Raw genomic sequence first — 19,152 nt, forward strand, 5'->3', positions numbered from 1 at the left:
TTACAACCCCTTCTTACAGAGTTCCAAAGCAATTTACCCCTAGCTCATTTTTGGACACTTGTCTAAGACACTTAGTGATGAAAGAGATGGAACGGTTTGTTCTGCCAGAGAAAGTTTCTCCTTCTATTAAAGTCTTCATGAAATCTGAAAATTTAATTCCACTTTCCAAGATAAACATTGGAGTTGGAGCAAAATGTAAATTGGGGAAATGTCATGAAAAGATTAGTTTAAAAGAAGTGACTCTGTTTAAGGATGACTGCCGAAAAGCACTGAAATGCCTGTTGGAAAGATGATTGGATCGATCCCTACTTATTTATGAAGCCACAAGATTTCTTACTTCGCTTCACCCCAACATAGCACATACTAAAGTAGGGCAGGAGATGTTTGAAAAATTAATAATCCTTCTGATCAGAACAATCTTATTAGCATACAAACGGCAGAGAGAGCTCAAAAAGAGTTTAAAAAGTTGTGCTTAAATAAAGACGTCATCCAAAAGATGAAAAGTTTCAAGAGAGTTGAAGACGTAGAGAAAAGGAGTGGGTGTCAGAAAAAGGAACTCAGAAGACTGGACCATTTCTGGATTAGATTGGTCAGGAAATATTGCTCTGCTATCAGTCTATTGAGACTATTATAAAACTGGTTTTGATCCTCTCACATGGCAACGCTGAGGTAGAGCGAAGGTTTTCAATCAACAAAGAGTGTTTGATTGAAAATATGAATGAAGACTCATTAGTAGCAGCCAGAACAATCTTCAATGCTGTAAGTGTGTATGGTGAGGTGGAGAAGGTGCCCATTTGCAAGAAGATTCTTCTTTCTGCCTCTAATTCATACTCCATGTACAAAGAACACTTGTTAGAGGAAAAGAAGAAGACCACACAAGAGACTGCAGAAAAGGAAAGTAGGAAAAGGAATCAAATCCTAGTACGGAAATTGGAACTAAAAAAAGGAAAATTCTTGAAGATGCCCAAAAGGAATGTAAAAGCATTGGTCAAGAAATTGAAAATTTGATCAAATAATTTACTAAAAGCTGTTCCATGTATATATGTAAATATTATTTGTGTATTTCTATCAATAAAAGACTGCTCTTGAATTTTTTTAAGTAAAACTGTTTCTTTACTATCCTGTGTATTTGAAAGGTTTTTCAGACTTCAAATAAAAATTCTAATTCATTTACCTATTTGGATATTAAAATATATTTGTAACAAACTGTCACAATATAAACATTAAATTAGGCTTTGGTACTTTATCATAATTTTTTATAGGCCTACGACGTTTTTTTACTATTTTTGTAATAGTAACATTACACTGAAATTCATTTTAAACTAAATTAAATGCCACATAAATGTTGTTAATAATGTATAAGGACATTAATCGTTTAAACAGGGGGCCTACTATCTTTGAGCATCGTCTAAAATAAACGTATGTATTCTTTTAAACAGTTATTTTAAAATATCACAATGCTGTTATTAAGCCTTAAATATTTGAGAAATCTTTATTTTTACATGGAAAGTGAACACTATTTCGTGACGTGATTTTGGCTTTTAAAGTTGTTAGTTACCGATAAAGAGCCAAAAGTAAACTGCGACTATAGTCTTGAATTTTATAATTTTGAGCCTTGAAAACCTTGAAATGTACTTGAATTTTAGATTTGGTCATCACTGGACACCCTGTCTAAGAACTTAATACATCTAAATTTAGGGGCAGATGCTGAGGAGATAGATAATGTGATTTACATAAAATTATCAGGACTTTGTATTGGAAAAAATGTATGGAATTTATTTGGTCAAATTAAACTTGGCACAAATTTTTAATGTGGAGACTGGCTTTTACTTGTTGCAGAGACGTATTGGGTGTCTTCTACGCACACATATACAATATATATGTCCTATACTCATTTTTATTGACTTAATTTTGAATTCAATTTGATTTATATATATTTTAATTTAATTTATGTTTACAATTCAACTGAAGTATGCTATAAGGGCTGTCCAGAAAGTAACAGATGTTTTGAAAATGTCATTACCAGTCGGTCGATGGGTCAACATCACTTATCGCTAGGTGTTGCCTGATTGCACATAATGTCTTGCTCAGTGGATGCACGTGCGGTATCATGTTGCATTAAATTTTCAACATCTACTTTTTTGAACTTTTTAAATATATAATCATTTTATATTTTTTATGTCTTCACTTTAATTATTATTAAATGTAGAAAATGTGTTGAACGGAGGTTCAAAGTGATGAGGTATCAATCACTTGTAAGGATTGCAAGTTAGTGTTTCATTGTGCATGCACAAGCTTGGGTTCCAGTCAGAACCTAACTATAAAAACAAAGAAGATTTGAAATTATGATGGGTGCAAGGATGACTATGAATCTACTACCTTAGTGAAGAGTGTGGACGATACCTCAGAGGAGAGGGAATGGTTTATAGAAGCCCTAAACAACTGGAAGCTATCGAGAACAGATTTGGGGTGCTGGAGGCTTCCCACGGCAGAATGGAACAAGGTTTGAACAACTGGAGTGTCACAATGTTGAGCTTAATAAGGAGGTGAGAACACTGAGAACAAGCTTGCTGGTGCAGAACAGCACTCCTGCAGCAACAATCTGGAAAGCAACGATATCCCTCTCACCCCTAGAGAGGATGTGTATTCGGTACTTCAACTGGCACGGATTATCAACATGAAGTCAGAGTTGCACACAAGCTACGATTGTATTTTTTTTAACTGGCACATCCTCTTCTCATCGTGCAGTTTGTCTCGAGGCGAGTGAAGGAAGAATGGAGACTTGCGGCATGGAAGAAGAGGAACATCAGTGCAGCAGAAATATCCACCAGCTTCCCTGACAGTAGCGTGTCCCTAAACGAACATCTCACCGGCCACAAGGCGATCTTGGGAAGGGCCAAAAGTCTGCAACGGCAGGAGAGCACTTCGTTGGGTATTTTTGTGACAAATATGACTGCGCTGTATCATAGGTATGGTGAGAGTAATAATTTTACTATTAACTTTTAGCCAACTATGATTTAATTTCAATTAAAGTCAATACTATTACTATTGTCAATAAATCTTAAATATGGTATAATCATGAATAAAATATATTTAATAAAAATAATACCAATATCCACTAATATGAATTACAGTTTATAGTTATTGAAACATTTTTTATAATTCTTTCATTTTCTTATTAAAAATTATAATCTAAATTTTTAAACTGGTGGCTTGTGTATCATAAAATAAAAATTAGCAATAGTTAAAAAACTTGTTTAAATTAATTGAGTAAATAATAATAATTATGAGTTATTATCCTTTGTTATGTATACCTTGTTATTTTGCTTAGCAAATGTTCATATATTTTTATTATTTTTTCCTTTCAGTATGCAGTGTAAATGATTGAAGGATGTTTATATGTAGGGTTGTAATATGTTCTTAACAGTTGTTAAAAATCTTTTAATTTGTTATGTTGTAATAACTATGGTCTTGAATTCTTAAATCCTTTTTATTTGTTATGTTTGTTAAAATATTCTTCTAGGGAATAAATACAAATTATTTTATGTTTATTGAAATGCTTAGGAAGAATTTTATTTTACACTGTGATATGTACTGTGTAGGGCAGTGATATTGTATGTAGTTATCTTAGTTTTAAGAATAGTTTTTATTGTTTAACTATTTGTGACTGCAAAAACATTATTTATTTTGTAGACTAAAATAGATATCCTTAAAGATATTATTAAAGTAATATTTCTTCACACATACATGTACAATTCTGTAATACTTTAACATTTTATCAAAATGAAGTAGTGATTTGTTTATGGTTTTGATCTTAAGTTAATTTGTATAAACTCTAGTACTTTTTAACTACAACTATAAGTTCAGTGACTGCCCAGAAGTAGTAAACTTATTACCATTAATGTATGTGCCGTATTGTACATATATAATTTCATCCAGAGAATCCTAGATATTTAATTATGTTTTTCAAATTTAGTCTGCTTGTACAGGGTTAGCCAGTGAAACGGGAAGATTTAAATAAGTAACTAATTCTTTATGAAAATTAATTTTACTATTTAATGGTTATAAATATAAAGAAAAAAGGTAGCCATTTACTGTACAATAAGTGAAAAAATTATTTTTCGAATATAACACTTGTCATATGTCCTCCATTGAAATCTATGCACTGCTGCAGCCGGGCCTGGAAGTTTCTCATGACATTTTGCAGCATATTGACTGGTATTCCATCGATTTCGTCCCGAATTCCTTTTTTTAGGGCAGGGATAGTTCTAGGTGGATCGTTCTGAAAAACTGTTGTTTTTAAGCAACCCCATAGAAAAAAGTCACAGGCTGTCAAATCTGGAGAGCAAAGGGGCCAAGGGATATCCCCGTTTCGGGAAATGACGCCACCTGGAAACAAATCATTCACAGCATTCATAGCAACTCTTGCAGTGTGGCTTGTTGCCCCATCTTGTTGGAACATTGTGTGTTCATTTACTGGAAAACGGGAGAGTTGTGGCGTAAGAAAGTTCTGGATCATTGCAACGTAACGCACAGAGTTAACCACAGCACTTCCATTGCTATCCTCAAAGAAAAATGGGCCTATGATTCCTCTTGCTGACATTGAGCACCAAACCGTCACTTTTTCAGCATGAAAAGGCGTTTCATGAAGTGCGCCAGGGACTTCCTCAGACCAGTATCTGAAGTTTTGTTTATTAACAAAACCAGAGAGGTGGATCCTCATCCACAAGTTGTTTACTTGGTCGACATTTTCCTCAAGTCTTCTGGCCATTTCCTCACAAAACTGTAATCGTTTCTGAAGGTCAGTTGGTTTGAGAGATTGCACAATCTGTATTTTGTATGGGTGAAAATTTAGATCTTGATGAAGAATCCTTCTCACCGAAGTGTTACTTATTCCAAGGCGTAGAGCATGTTGTTTGGCAGATCGGCGTGGACTTCTGAGCATTGCCTGTTGAACAGTAGCGATATTTTGAGGGGTTCGAACTGTTTTTGCACTCCCACCCCGTTTTTTAAACGTTGATCCAGTTTGTTCAAGGTTGTTTGTCCACGAACTAATTGCGTTATCCGAAGGAACAGGCCTGTTGTGCGGTATGTTGAAATGGCGTCGAAAAGCACGTCGCGTTTTCACCAAACTCTCACCATTCGTATAATACGCTTTAACCGCGTAGCCGCGATATTCACCTGTCCAACGATCCATCTTAACTAAATGGCGGGACACGCAGGTAGAATTTAGCCTGTCACTATTACCCCCACCACTCACATTCCAACTGTCAAGGCCATCTCCAATCTTCCCGTTTTAAGCAGGGACATTTTAACCCTTTCAGTGCCAACGTCCGACTACACGGACGTTCATAAAACGTGCAAGAAGAGCCAGCGTCCGACTACACGGACGTACGTAAAACGTGCAAGAAGAGCCAGCGTCCGACTACACGGACATGTTTTAAAATATTCGTAAAAAATACAAAAAATATCTAAACAATCCTAATTTTGTTATAATTGTATTTATAAAGATATAAACTAATAAAAAACATTCAGTTGAATGTATTTCCATTACATTAGTGTTATAAATAAAACAAAATACAAGTGGCTGTGGACGTCGCTAGTCTGAGTCAGCTGTCGTCTGTTGTTTACTAACCAACTACGCAGTTTCGCCGATTGCGCCGAGCTAACTTGTTGTTGTTTCATTTATTGTTGTAAAATGTTTACAAAATGAAGCGTAGTGCATCACCTCTTAGTGAAAACACTTTACGGAGAGTGTTAGGAGACGATAGTGATGTTGTTGTGAGTGATAGTGAAACGGAAAGTGAAGAGTCTTCTAGTTTAGGTTATGAGAACACAGACAGTGACCCGGATTATCACCCTGAGTTGCCTTCAACTTCAAATACTAGTAGGCCTAGACTAGATAACTTGTTATTTAGAGCAAATGATCATTTGTCATCTGAGGATGATGCCCCAGACATAGGACTTGACTTTGAAAGTCTCCCTAGACCTAGGCCTAACCTACAAACAAGGCCAAGAGGTCGGCCACGTAATGTAGGCCTATATCAATTGTCTGAAACCTCCTCTTCAGATTCTGAGGATGGTATGGGATGGGATGAGGTGGAAATGGATGGGAATATTGGTTTTTGCCATCAGTTTTCATTTGATGAGCTAACGGGTCCAAAACATGCTCCTCCTCGTAACTCCTCCCCGTCAAATTATTTCAAACTTTTTTTTACAACAGCCCTCCTAGAAACATTTGTAAAATATACCAATAAGTATGCCACAGAATATATAAATAAAAGTCAATTGAAACCACACAGCCGGGCAAACTCCTGGAAACCTGTGTCTCTCTTAGAGATGCAGGCCTTTTTAGCAGTACTAATAAATATGGGCATAAAAAAACAGCCAACTATTTACAGCTACTGGTGGACCAGTTCTAGTCAATTCATTCCCTGGTTCCCAAGAATGTTTACCAGAAATAGATTTCAAGCAATATTGAGATTTTTGCATATGGTTGACACAGTTCCGCTTGCAAAACCAGGTGAGCCAGATTATGATGCGTGCGCTCGGTTCAAACCACTGATTGACCATGTAAATAGGGTTTTCAAATTTCATTTTTCTCCCGGTCAGAACCTTGCGATTGACGAGAGTATTATAAGTTCCAAATCGCACAGTCAGCTGAGGCAGTACTTACCAAAGAAGCGACATCGGTGGGGAATAAAGCTTTGGATGCTATGTGACTCGGTCACCCACTACTGCTTGAATTTCTTTGTCTATAAAGGGGCGAATGGCAGTGACAAAGATGAAATTAAATCTAATGGATTGGGCTATTTTGTTGTGAAAAGGCTTTTGGAGATGGCTGGCCTATTAAATAAAGGCTATCACATTTTCTGTGATAATTTCTTTACTTCTCTAAAGCTTGCTAAATATCTTTACAGTAAATGTACATTTTTGACGGGTACCATGCGTATAAACCGCAAAGGACTTCCTGATTCAGTAAAACCTAAGTTCAAAGTGGGAGAAAAGAAGTACTTCAAAAAAAATGAGATGACTTTATTAGCATTCAGAGAAAAGCAGTCCCAGACAAAACAAGTATTAGTTTTAACTACAGATGGCACAGTTGAAGATGAAAAAAGGAGCAAAAAATTTGGAAATCACATCAAAACTACTAATAAGCCAAAAGTCATAAGGAGATATAATGATTTTATGGGAGGGGTTGATGGAGGGGACCAAATGTTAAATTCATACCTGGATGAGAGGAAAGCACTCCGATTTTGGAGGAAAGTTACTTTTAATATCTTTGGGCGCATGGTACTCAATTCCTACATAATTTATAAAAAAAAGACTGACAAACCCCTTCCTAGGCTAGAGTACACTGTGGCACTAGTAGAAGAACTTTCCACTGAATGGCTGGCCCTCCAAGAAAGAAGGCCTATGTTGTATACTTCACCTGGAAACAGCAGGGAGGGTAATGCGGCTAATAACGGCAGTGGTGATCCCGATTGGACAATGTTCTTGAACAAATTGCCAAATAAAAAAGAACTTAATTGCTCTGTCTGTAGTAAGAAAAGTACTCAGGCTGGAGGAAAAAGGCCACATTTGCTTGCAAAACCTTTTTAAGTAGGCTATAAGTGTTTATTAATTGTGTAATTTTAAACTTGAAATAGGCTATTTTTTCTCAATATTTGCCTAATACATAATTTTATAAAGTGAAAAACAGTGTTTAGCAAGATGTGCGAAAAATCCAAATACGCGTTATTTTTGAAAAACAATGATAAAACCTTTATTTTTGAAGATAGATGTATAATTTTTTGTGTATGTGTTGAAAAGTATGTGGAGGTTCAAACACATACTCAATTTATGGAACAAGGATTTTTTTACTGGCCTTATATTTACACCAAACTGAAAAATTCATCATAAAATTTTATGTAAGTAAAAGTTTTTCTGGTTTTATATTTTTAATGCATGTTGTAGTAAATTTATTTTTCAGTATTAATTCAAAGCACATTGTTTAGAGCAAAACAAAACAAAAAGTAACAATTTTCATCAATAAATAACAAAACTGTGACAGTTTTTGTAAACTGCTGAAAAATTGGCAATTATAGCCTGGCTCTTCTTGCATGAGCATATGGCACTATGCCTGGCATTTCTTGCACGCGCACTAGGGAGATTGTCTGGCACTGAAAGGGTTAAGCAGAAATTTAAAGCAACTAAAAAAAAAATATTTTCGTGATAAATTAGACCAAGCTAATTGAAATTTAAACTGTTTGGTTGTTGTAAATAAATTTAGTAGTAGAGAGGTTAAAAAAGTTTCAATTCAGCTAAATAAATATTTGCCAAATACCAAATTATTGAATGACAAAATTAAGCTTGAAGTAACCAACGAATTTAATGAATTCTTTACTAACGTGGATCAGAACTTTATTGGCTCAAACGTAACAAATCTTTTCAATGATCGATCTTATAGGCTGAATTCGGCCATCAACTTACGCATCAAAGGTGACCTATACCAATTGCAATAACTTCTGTCCAATATCGTTGTTAAGTGTGCTATCAAAAGTCTCAGAGAAAATAGTTAAAGATCAGTTAATACTGTATTTTTACTCAGAATAATATACTTACTGAAAATTAATTTGAATGAGATAGAAACATTTCAGACGCTTTATTTAGTATTAAGAGAAGCATCAACGATACATTAGTAAACAATAAACAAGTAATGCTGATCTTTCTTTACTTAAAAAAAGCTTTCAATTCCATTGATATTTTTGGAATATTTTACTAAATAAACTTAATTCTATCAGTATTAGTGATTTAAATTGGTTTAAAAGCTATTTCAAAGACAGTCTTCAAGGTGTGATTATTGGGGAAGTCCATGGAGGTAAAATATGGAGTTATTCAGGGCAGCACACTAGAGCCTGTATTGTTCTTTATTTATATTAATGATTTGCCTAAATTATATATTAGTGGAAAATTATATTTGTTTGCTGATGATACAGTGGTTATTTTGAAGTGACAAAGCGGCGGAGGTTCGTGAAAAAGCTCTATTTGATATGTTTACATTAAAGCAATGGTTTGACCATAACATCTTATTATTAAATATTTCCAAAACTAAATTCATATTTATTTAGAAAATTTAGAAACTCTTAAAATACATGCCTGTGATAATGCTCTAAAATACCTGAACTGACAAGCTCTATAATGTGGTGTCTAATTTAAGTAATTATATAAAATTTTAGTTTTCCATTGGTTTATAACTCTGTGTTTTTGTGAAGATTTTACTATAGTGACATTCTTGAAGACATGGACTTGGACTGTAAGACTATTTTTAATTGAAGTTTTAAAATTGTATAATCTTCTCATAACATAACCTCACTCTTATTATTAAAAACTTAATTGTATTGACTACATCACATAATCTTAATAGTTTGAAGATTAACAGTGGCATTTGAAGTTTGACAGATAAACTAACAATAACATTTTGGAAAGCCCAGTGATTGTTTAAAGACAAGAAAACTCTTTTTCTCTTGCCAGTTGTATAAACTGAACTATCAGTGTTTAGTTCTGCTAAGTTTTTATCATTATCAAATAGCTCATTTGATAAGGTGACTGACTCCTAATGTGATAGTTCCAGGTTCAAATCCCACTAGTGGCATTTACTTTTTGCAACCCCAATTCTTAAATTTATTAGTAATCTTGTCTGAATGTAATAATAATTTTCTATTTTAATCTTTTACCTGACTGCTATTTAATTTATTTAACTAATTGTTATATTTGTGTTTTTTATTATTTTAATGTTAAATGTTTAGTATGTATGCATTGTAATTATTATTGTTGTAATTGTTATTGTCACCTTTTAAGCTTTTAAACTTATCTGGCTTACAACTTTTGTATTTTAATATTTGTAATTAATTCAATTTACTTTTTATTGTTATAATAACTGTTTATACGAGCCTTAATTACTTTTTTAACCTGTCTATATTACAAATTTTATTAATTTAATTTAGTTTTAACAACTGTTTTATTTAGAAACAAGGCAATATGTCTAAACATAATAAATACCCCTGTGGAGTATGTGGAAAATGTGCAAGCACTTCAGCTATATTTTGTAATACCTGTAAATCATGGAATCATTTGAAATGTGTAAATTTAATATACAATAATGTTAAGAATTTGTTAGAAGAAGATTGTAAATCATGGAAATGTCCTAATTGCAAGCAGAATTATGTTGAGGAAAGTGGAGATGAAAGGATTGTATGTGACAAGCATGAAGAGGAACCTAGTAATTTAGAGGATTCTCTGACACTGGCAGCAGAAATTGGACAAGCACTTTTAAGAGAGAATGAAGAGCTAAAACAGGCCCTGCATGAAACCAGCAATGCCAAATCTGTCTATGAGCTGGAACTTGAAGACAAAATAAAGCAAAAGGAAGAGGAAATTGAAATAATGTTGGAAAAATGTAAAGAAAAAGAAGAAGAATTACTTTTAGTTATAACTACTCTAAGAAACAAGCTGGAAGAAGAGAAAAAACTAAATATGGAGCTCATATTACAAGCAGAACAAGGGAACTGTGGTATGGTTGAAAAACGAAAGGAATTACCCTGTACAAAATGTGAAATACTCAAAAATGAAACTAAAAACATGATATCCTCTATAAGATCTCTAGAAATTGCAGCAAAAGAAATAAAAAATGAAAATCTAGTTCTACAAAGTAAACTGAACAATTCTCAATGTATTCAGTGTTTTTCACCTTTAAAACTAAACACAGGGACTAAGCAAAACATAGTTGCTGACCAAAACAAGTGGCAAAAAGTTCCTGTGGCACATAAAAAATCTGTACCTCCAAAAATCCAAACCACTAGTAGTTGGATTGACACGAACAATCGCTTTGAAGTATTGTCAGGAGAGGAGACTGATGAGGATGAATTTGGAGATGACACAGAAGTAGCTACAAAATCAAAAGAGGAAGGCAGGAAACAAATTAACAAAAATAAATCAATTTTTTTTAAATCTACAAGACAAAATAAAACAAAAAGTAAAAACCAACGTCATACTGCTACACATACCGTTAAACAAAATATGCATGTGATAACGAGACCTTCAATGGAGTCTGGAACAATAAACAAAAATAAAATCCTTATTCTGGCAGATAGTCATGGGAGAGGCTGTGGTGAACACATCAGGGACCGGCTTGGTAGAATGTTTGTGGTTACTTCAATAATCAAACCCAATGCAAATTTTAATGATGTAATTGAAAATATTGAAGAACTAACAGAATCCTACCAGAATGGGGATTATGTTATTGTCTTAGCAGGAACAAACAATTTCAACAATAGAACACCAGATTTAGATTTTCGGTTTGATTTAATAAAACAAGTAGCCCGTAAAACCAATGTAGTTATACCTGGAATTCCACATAGATTTGATAAGTTGGGGTTCAACACCAATGATGCTATTAAAAGATCCAATATCAAACTGATCGAATACATAAGAGTCTCAAAACTTGATAACCTCAACTTTGTCATTGTTCCAAATACTAAATATACCTTGCATGATCATACCAAACATGGCCTGCACTTTAATGCAAGCGGTAAAATTAAACTCTCAAACCAAATTTGTCTTGGAATTAAGAATCATATATCAAAAAATATACGAGGTTACGTCATTCCACAAGCTACTGAGAGTGAACTAATTACACTTCCCCATGAGACATACATGGATGCTGTCAAAGGGATCACTGATATACCTGGAGGAGAAGCAGAGTTCACCACCTCAACTACATCAGAAGTGCTGCAGTCACATGAGGAAAGAGACAGTCCAGTGCCAGTGTTTACCACAACTATAACAAAACTTGACAACAAAACTTGTACAGATGATTTTTTAGGGACACAGGTTCCACCCCCAGAGTTGCAACACAGAACTTAAACCTCTTCCAAAAAGTAAAACACAGACATAAAACTTTGTTAACAAATTCTACGTTCAGCATAGTCCACCAAAATGCTCAAACTGCAACAAATAAGTTAGATGAACTTGCTCTTCTATGTGAGGAACTAAAACAAGACATCTTCATAGTTTCGGAACACGGATTTACAAACGAAACAATAAATTTTTTCAAAATTATTAACTTTGATCTGGCCCAATCCTTTCAGCGTCAATTTTATAAGGGAGGTGGAGTAGCAATTTTAGTTCGAGATCGAATCAAGTCTGAGCCACTGAGGTTTAATGTAGGAATTGAATTAGATTTTGAGATGGCTGGAGTTGAGGTCTGCTTGAGTTCTCTCGGGAGAATTGCTGTAGTTGGTTTGTACAGATCACCAAATGGACAATTTGGTGTTTTTTTCGAGAGACTTGAGCGGCTTCTAAACTATCTCCTCAATAATTTTAAATATTTTGTTATAATGGGGGATATCAATATTAATGTTTTAAATATGAATGATAAGCAAACTCAACAGCTTAGAGACTTGCTTAAATCTTTTAGTCTTAGCTGGTCTGTGAACTCGCCAACTCGTGTGACAGCGACATCGAGCACTGCCATTGATAATGTCATAACAAACGTACTCAATAGTTCTGTGTCAGTGCTGAACACTGCTATATCCGACCATTACGCACAGGAGGTGGTGATCCGTGGATGTTCAGTGAGCCAAGAATCCCACAACATTATTTTAAGGAGAAATTTCCATCCACATAATATAAATCTTTTAAATAAATGTCTGGCAGATGAAAATTGGATTTTTTTAGATTCTTTTACTTCTGCAGACACAATATTCGACTCCTTCAACAGTTGTTTCATGTTCCACTTAAATGTTTGCTGTCCCCTTAGGAAAATAAAAACAAAAGGTAAAGTTCAGAAGAATTCTTGGATAACACCTGGAATTCTGATTTCTAGAAATAAATTAAAATTCTATAATGAAATATTCAGGAACACTAATGATTATAGATTCAAATCCTTCTATAGAAATTACAAAAGAATTTATAAAAAAGTAATAACTGCTGCAAAATCATACGAAATAAACAATAAACTAAAACAATCATCTAACTTTTCTAAGACAGCTTGGAACATTATAAAAAACTCAACAAATAAAGCATCTTCAAAATCCATTCAGCTTGATGCTGATGGGATAAAATTAACCGATCCAAATGCAATAGCTTTGGAATTTAATAAATTTTTCTCCTCAGTGGCTGGTTCTCTTGATGCTGACCGTGAATTGGAACTGGATACAGTCACCACACATACCCCTGCTTCATCTATGGTTCTGGCCCCTGTGTGTGAGGACGAAGTGGGACGTATTGTAAGAAGTTTTTCAGCTAAAACTTCCAATGACATAAATGGCATATCAATGTGGCTTATAAAACAATGTTATCAGCACATATTAAGCCCATTGACAAAAATCATAAATGTTTCTTTCGAAACTGGCACATTCCCATCCGCACTCCAATTGGCAAAAGTCGTACCTGTTTTCAAAAAAGGCGATCCAAAGTTAGCGGATAACTATCGACCAATTTCAATTTTACCTGTTTTTAGCAAAATTTTTGAAAAACTGTTCCTGGACCGACTTCTTAATTTTCTTGACAAACACAAAATTTTGTCTGATCTACAATTTGGTTTCAGACCAGGAAGATCAACTTTTGGAGCAATCACACAACTTGTAGACTTTATTGTGGAAGGCTTTGAGACACACCAAAGAACGCTCAGTGTCTTTCTTGATCTCTCAAAAGCGTTTGATACTGTTAATCATGGTATATTGCTACACAAGCTGGAAGGCTGTGGTGTACGAGGGACAGCACACCAGTGGCTCCACTCATACTTGAGCAGTAGAAGTCAATGTGTTCAGGTCCAGAATGCAGTATCAAGTACTATTAGAATATACCAAGGAGTCCCACAGGGATCAATCTTGGGTCCTGTCCTTTTCTTGATTTATGTGAATAATATCCATGCGTCAGCCTTATATGGGAAAATCATTCAATACGCAGATGACACGACTCTCTGTTTCCGGGCTGATTCTCTAACTACATTGGAGATTCAAACCTTCATTGATCTTAACTCCTGCATTCAAAATTTTCTGGTAAATAATCTCAAAACTAATCATGAAAAGACAAATTACATCAACTTCTGTTTACGTGGGTTGAATACTTATGAAACCCCAACAGTAATGATGGATAACATTGTTCTGGAAGAAACTGATTCTGCTAAATTTCTAGGAATACACCTAGATAAAGGGTTAACCTGGAAAGTTCACATTGAAAGTGTATGTGCTAAATTGGCAACTGGAATTTTTGTCCTTCGCAATTTATCAAAGTTTTGTTCGTCTGATGTCTTAATGATGGCTTACTGTGGATTAATATTTCCATACCTGTCGTACGGAATTTCTCTGTGGGGCAGTTGTGCCATATCAAACTTGGAAAGAGTATTCAGACTGCAGAAAAAAGCTGTTCGAATCATCGCAAAATTGAACAACAGAGAGTCATGTCGAAGTGCCTTCAGGGAGCTCAACTTGCTAACTCTACCCAGCTTGTATATTTTAGAGACTTCATTTTACTGTCGATTTCAGTGTATATTGACGCAGGGCAGTGATATACACAAATACGAGACAAGAGCTCGGGGGCGCTTTCGAGCCCGAGAGCATAGAACAGCAGCATTTGAACGCCTCCCTTCTCAAGCTGGGATCAAATTCATTAACAATCTCCCTGAAACACTAAATTTAGAAACAAATCCAAAAAAATTTAAAACCCAATTAAAACACTACCTGGTGTCTTGTGCTTTTTACTCAGTTGGCGAGTTTATGGAGCACACTTGGGATTGATATTCGCGGCAGTGTTGCAATCCTGGGGGTTGATCCCACGAATTATGAATTTTGTATGTGTATGAATGTGTGCCTGTGTGCAACTGTATGGAAAGTCGAGTGAATGGATTTAGTTTTTAAGATAAATACCATAAAAAATTGGTATTATTGACTATTGCAATACAATGTAATATATATTGTCAACGCAATAAAATATATTCTATTCTATTCTATTCTATTCTAATGACAATTGCGCATGTCATGAAACTGAAAAAGTAACGAGTTACAAAACATCTAGGTGTAATTTTTTATTCAGAAATGAATTGTTCAAAACACATTAGTTTAAAAAAATAAAATCCGCTTGATTTTAATAAATAAATACAATTTTTGCTTTCAGACAATTACGAGAAGTTCTCACAGATAAGGAAATTAAATGGCTTATTTTCTTATTTTGCTTTTGTTCAATCGCAACTTTCATTTAGTATTAAAGTCTAAGGTGCCGCTTACAAAAATATTCTTCAGCCATTAAATGATGTACAGAAAACAATTTTAAAAATAATGTTTTAAGACTAAAACATATTCCTCAAAATTACTTTTCTTCAAGACAAATTAATGACCATAAGACAACTGTTTCAAAATAATTCTTATTTACTTATACTCTCATTCTCAAACTCTTTTTACATTGACAACTCATATTATTTATTACACATGATACTCACAACAAGTTGGTATTACAGTTTCTAAATAAAAAAAAAACAGATTCGTATTATATTTCCTATGTTTTGTACCGTAACATGTGTTTGAATCATAACTTCGCTGATGCGTTTCCATTGCCTAATCTCAACTGGTTTAAAAATACGTGTAAAGGATTTGGCTACTATCGTTAGGTGGCGAAGAAGTAGATAGACTTATTGTCCCTTGTTATTGCTGAACTTTAACCTTCCTCACATTTTATTGTTGTTCGGTATGTACTTCACTATAATTACCATAGCTAATACCTGCAAGGAACTACAGCGCAACAAAACTAAATTTATACTTGTTATGTATCATTATCAATGTCTCATTAATTACCTGTGTGGTCACTGTTGTTGCCATCCAGTCGGGTTAAAAATAAATTCTACAACCTTTTAATAATCTCAAAAATTACAAAACTACTACTTTTTATAGTATAATTGTAACATTCGTCCTATTATTAATTTTGAGTTACCAATAACGGCTTCAGGCAGTTTCTATAATGGGGCCTCTACTTTTCTTGATTGACATCAGTAATGTCTGAAAATTAATTGTTAAAGGAAAAATATATTTTTTTGATGACACGGCTGCACGTGGGACGAAGTTTTAGATCAGGCTTCAGAAGATTTGTCAAAAACTAAAATTTAGTTTGACCATAACTCTCTTTCAGTTAATGATAGTAAAATTAAATATTTGCCCATTGTTATAAGCAATCAAACCAATCCTAGCCTTCGAACTTTAAGAATGCATTCCTGCAGTGATCCACTGTCGAATGTGTGTGGTTGTGAAGCAATTGCGTGTGTGGACCAGTACAAGTATTTGGGTGTTATCATTGATTATAAACTCTCATGTGGCAGTACTTAAATAAAGCTTTAAGGAAACTTATGTATGCATTTTCATGGCTTGGTCAGGATTTGATGGTGGATCAGTGCAGGACTGTGTACTTTGCCTACGTGCAGTCTGTATTACAATATGGTATACTGGAATGGTGTAGTGCCTCCGCTGCCATCTTGGAACCACTGGCGATCACACAGAGAGCAATAATAAAAACTGTTTTATAAAAGAGCTATAGATTTCCTACTTTGTTACTTTTTGTGGAATTTCCTGCGTTTAATATAAGGCAGCTTTTTATTAAAACATTGTTATTATTCATAAGAAATAATAAAGGAACACTTATTGCATTCCTAAATTAATTAGTTCCTAGTTTAGAAGTTAGTAATTAACTTTATCTGGCTCAAATACTTTATAGAAATTTACATAATGAAATTAAAGAAGTAGAGAGTGATAGCGTCATTGTACATAAGCAGAAGGTGACAGCATGGTTACTTTTTGTTCGATGGCGGGTTGCAGAGATGCTGTTGTTATTACTTTACACTGAAATTACCAGTCCAAAGCCCTGCTATTGAATTACTTTATGATTATTAATTATTAGTTTAATTGTTCAAAACTTGCACATCTTAATTTAAACATGTAGTAATTGATTTCTATACATGCGCCTGCTTTTGTTTGTCAGACAAGTTTGTTTTATATTAGTTAATAATCCTTTCTTTTCATTGTTGTTAATATTTAAGGTTAAACATTTGAAGAAGTTTAATTTTTATTCTATAATTTATTTATATAGCTTTTATGTCCTGGTATGTAAATTTAAATAACAACTCTTCCTAACACTCTGACATATAGTCTTGCTGGGAATTTACCATACAAATAAGCTTTGTTATTTTCTTGTATATACTGATTATGTGGAATAAAGTGATTTGGTTTGTATGGTAGATGATTGAAAACTTCCCATCCAAAACCATTTAAAAGCTCATGGATACAATTTACTGTGTAGACGAAACAAAACTTTCTTGCTGAGTTTTCCCTGACGCTTGTTTTTTATCATGCGTCTTAAGTTTCTGAGTGTTTGGCAATACTTCTCTGAGTTGACAGTTAGGCAACATTCAAGAAAATCAGTGAGAATCACTCCCTGAGCGATCCAAAACACAGTAGCCATGATTTTTTCTAGCTAACAGAGTTTCCACACACTTCCTCAGTTTCTTGGGCGAATGCCTGTGTCCCCATTCCATGAACTGCCATTTTGTCTCATAGCCGATTAGGATATGATCGATGATTTGGTTTCCACTTTTGTCATAGTCTTCCAAAAGTGTCAGTGCTGCAGCAAGTCTCTGTTTATTGTGGTCTTCTATGAAAATAAGGAGTTTTGAAACCCACCTGGCACAAAATTTGTGGTAACAAAGTATACCAACCGCAATTTCCTGAACTAAACTCTGTGAAGTTTGGGAGGAAAGTTCCGAAAATTCCGTAATCGTGAAATGGCGATTTTTCACCGTACACATCACAAATCTGGCAATAAATTTCAATTAGCTTGTGATTTTTCACCAACAAAAACTCAATCACAGATTGCACTTCACAACTGGCTCGATTTTCAATTGCAGTGCTCATTTCAACACTTCACTTTGTACAAAGTATGATAGGCACGATGCTTAATCTACCACGGCTGGCTGTGAACTGAGTGTAGGAACACTCTTTACGCCAAGATAGCAGCACTAGTCCCATCCATTGCCGCGCCATGTCAAAACGTCTATTACTTTAACAACAAACCACAAGTCTACACTATTGAGAAGAATAAAAACTACAAATCACATATATGAGTTGAGGTGAACAAGTACATCATAAAACAGTCAGTCTAGAGATACATTTTGCTCTGTAGCAGTTACCACACAATGATCAGTACTTACTCTGGTATGTGGCACCTTCCACCTAACTCTTAGGATTAATGTTCATAAGGAGAAACCGGTCTAACATCCAGCTCTAAAAAGCTGTTTACTAAAAATGAATGGATTTTCTTGGATCTTTGTTGAGTTTTTTTATTTAATAGTACATATTTTATTTTCCAATAACTATAGAAGATGGCATTTATTAATATTTAGAATTTTTATTATAAAAATTATTTTTCTTTTTCAGTTGACTCAGCAAATGTCAGGACTGAACCTGGGGGTAAATATGGTCCCTGCAAACCCCTACCAGCCTACCATTCCCCCACCTCTCTGGCAGTAACCTGCTCTAGCTGCGATGTCTCTCAACCCTCGTCGACAAGACGCTGTCATATCATTGGTTCTTCAAAAAAAATATATATATATAATTCCATGTTAATTTCTATTTATTGATACTGTTTATTTTCAAATCTATTTGTTCGGTGCATAGATGATTTTGTTGGTCCTTGACGTTAGTATGTTTAAATGTTGAAAGTGGATGTAAAAATTAACAAGTATTTATAATAAAAATTGTTTTTTCTGTACGAAAAAATAAGATTTATACAGCGTGTGCAATATGATGTCTGATCCTGTTATTTATAATTTACAGTAAATTATAAATTTTATTACTGTCAATTAAGTAATGCTTATCATTAATTGGTATATTGTCAATTAATGAATAAATCGTGTTAATTGATTATTATATGCAATTATTGTTTTATTCGCCTTTTGAACCCTCATATACAATGATGTTGATACATTTAAACTTGGGAAATCTATAATTTCCACCAACAAAAACAATGTCTTGTGTATTGTTACTGTGATAGTTGATCTCTACGAAGGAAAACGAAAATGCCCGAGCTGAGTTCTTTGCTGGGTGAATGTTATTGCCATCTAGCTAGTAGCAT

General features: G+C 34.2%; 1 protein-coding gene across 1 annotated transcript in view; it reads left to right on the forward strand.

Annotated features, from left to right (window-relative positions):
- LOC124367919 (stromal membrane-associated protein 1-like) overlaps positions 1-18,949 on the forward strand; it is a 78,514-nt gene extending 59,565 nt beyond the window's left edge. Inside the window, exon 9 of the mRNA XM_046825128.1 lies at positions 18,456-18,949. Within this exon, the coding sequence (XP_046681084.1) occupies positions 18,456-18,548 (93 nt within the window). The 3' untranslated portion in view covers positions 18,549-18,949. The remainder of the gene's footprint in view (positions 1-18,455) is intronic.
- The last annotated feature ends 203 nt before the right edge of the window (positions 18,950-19,152 follow it).

Source organism: Homalodisca vitripennis, chromosome 1, assembly GCF_021130785.1.
Source record: "Homalodisca vitripennis isolate AUS2020 chromosome 1, UT_GWSS_2.1, whole genome shotgun sequence".
Lineage (NCBI taxonomy): Eukaryota > Metazoa > Arthropoda > Insecta > Hemiptera > Cicadellidae > Homalodisca > Homalodisca vitripennis.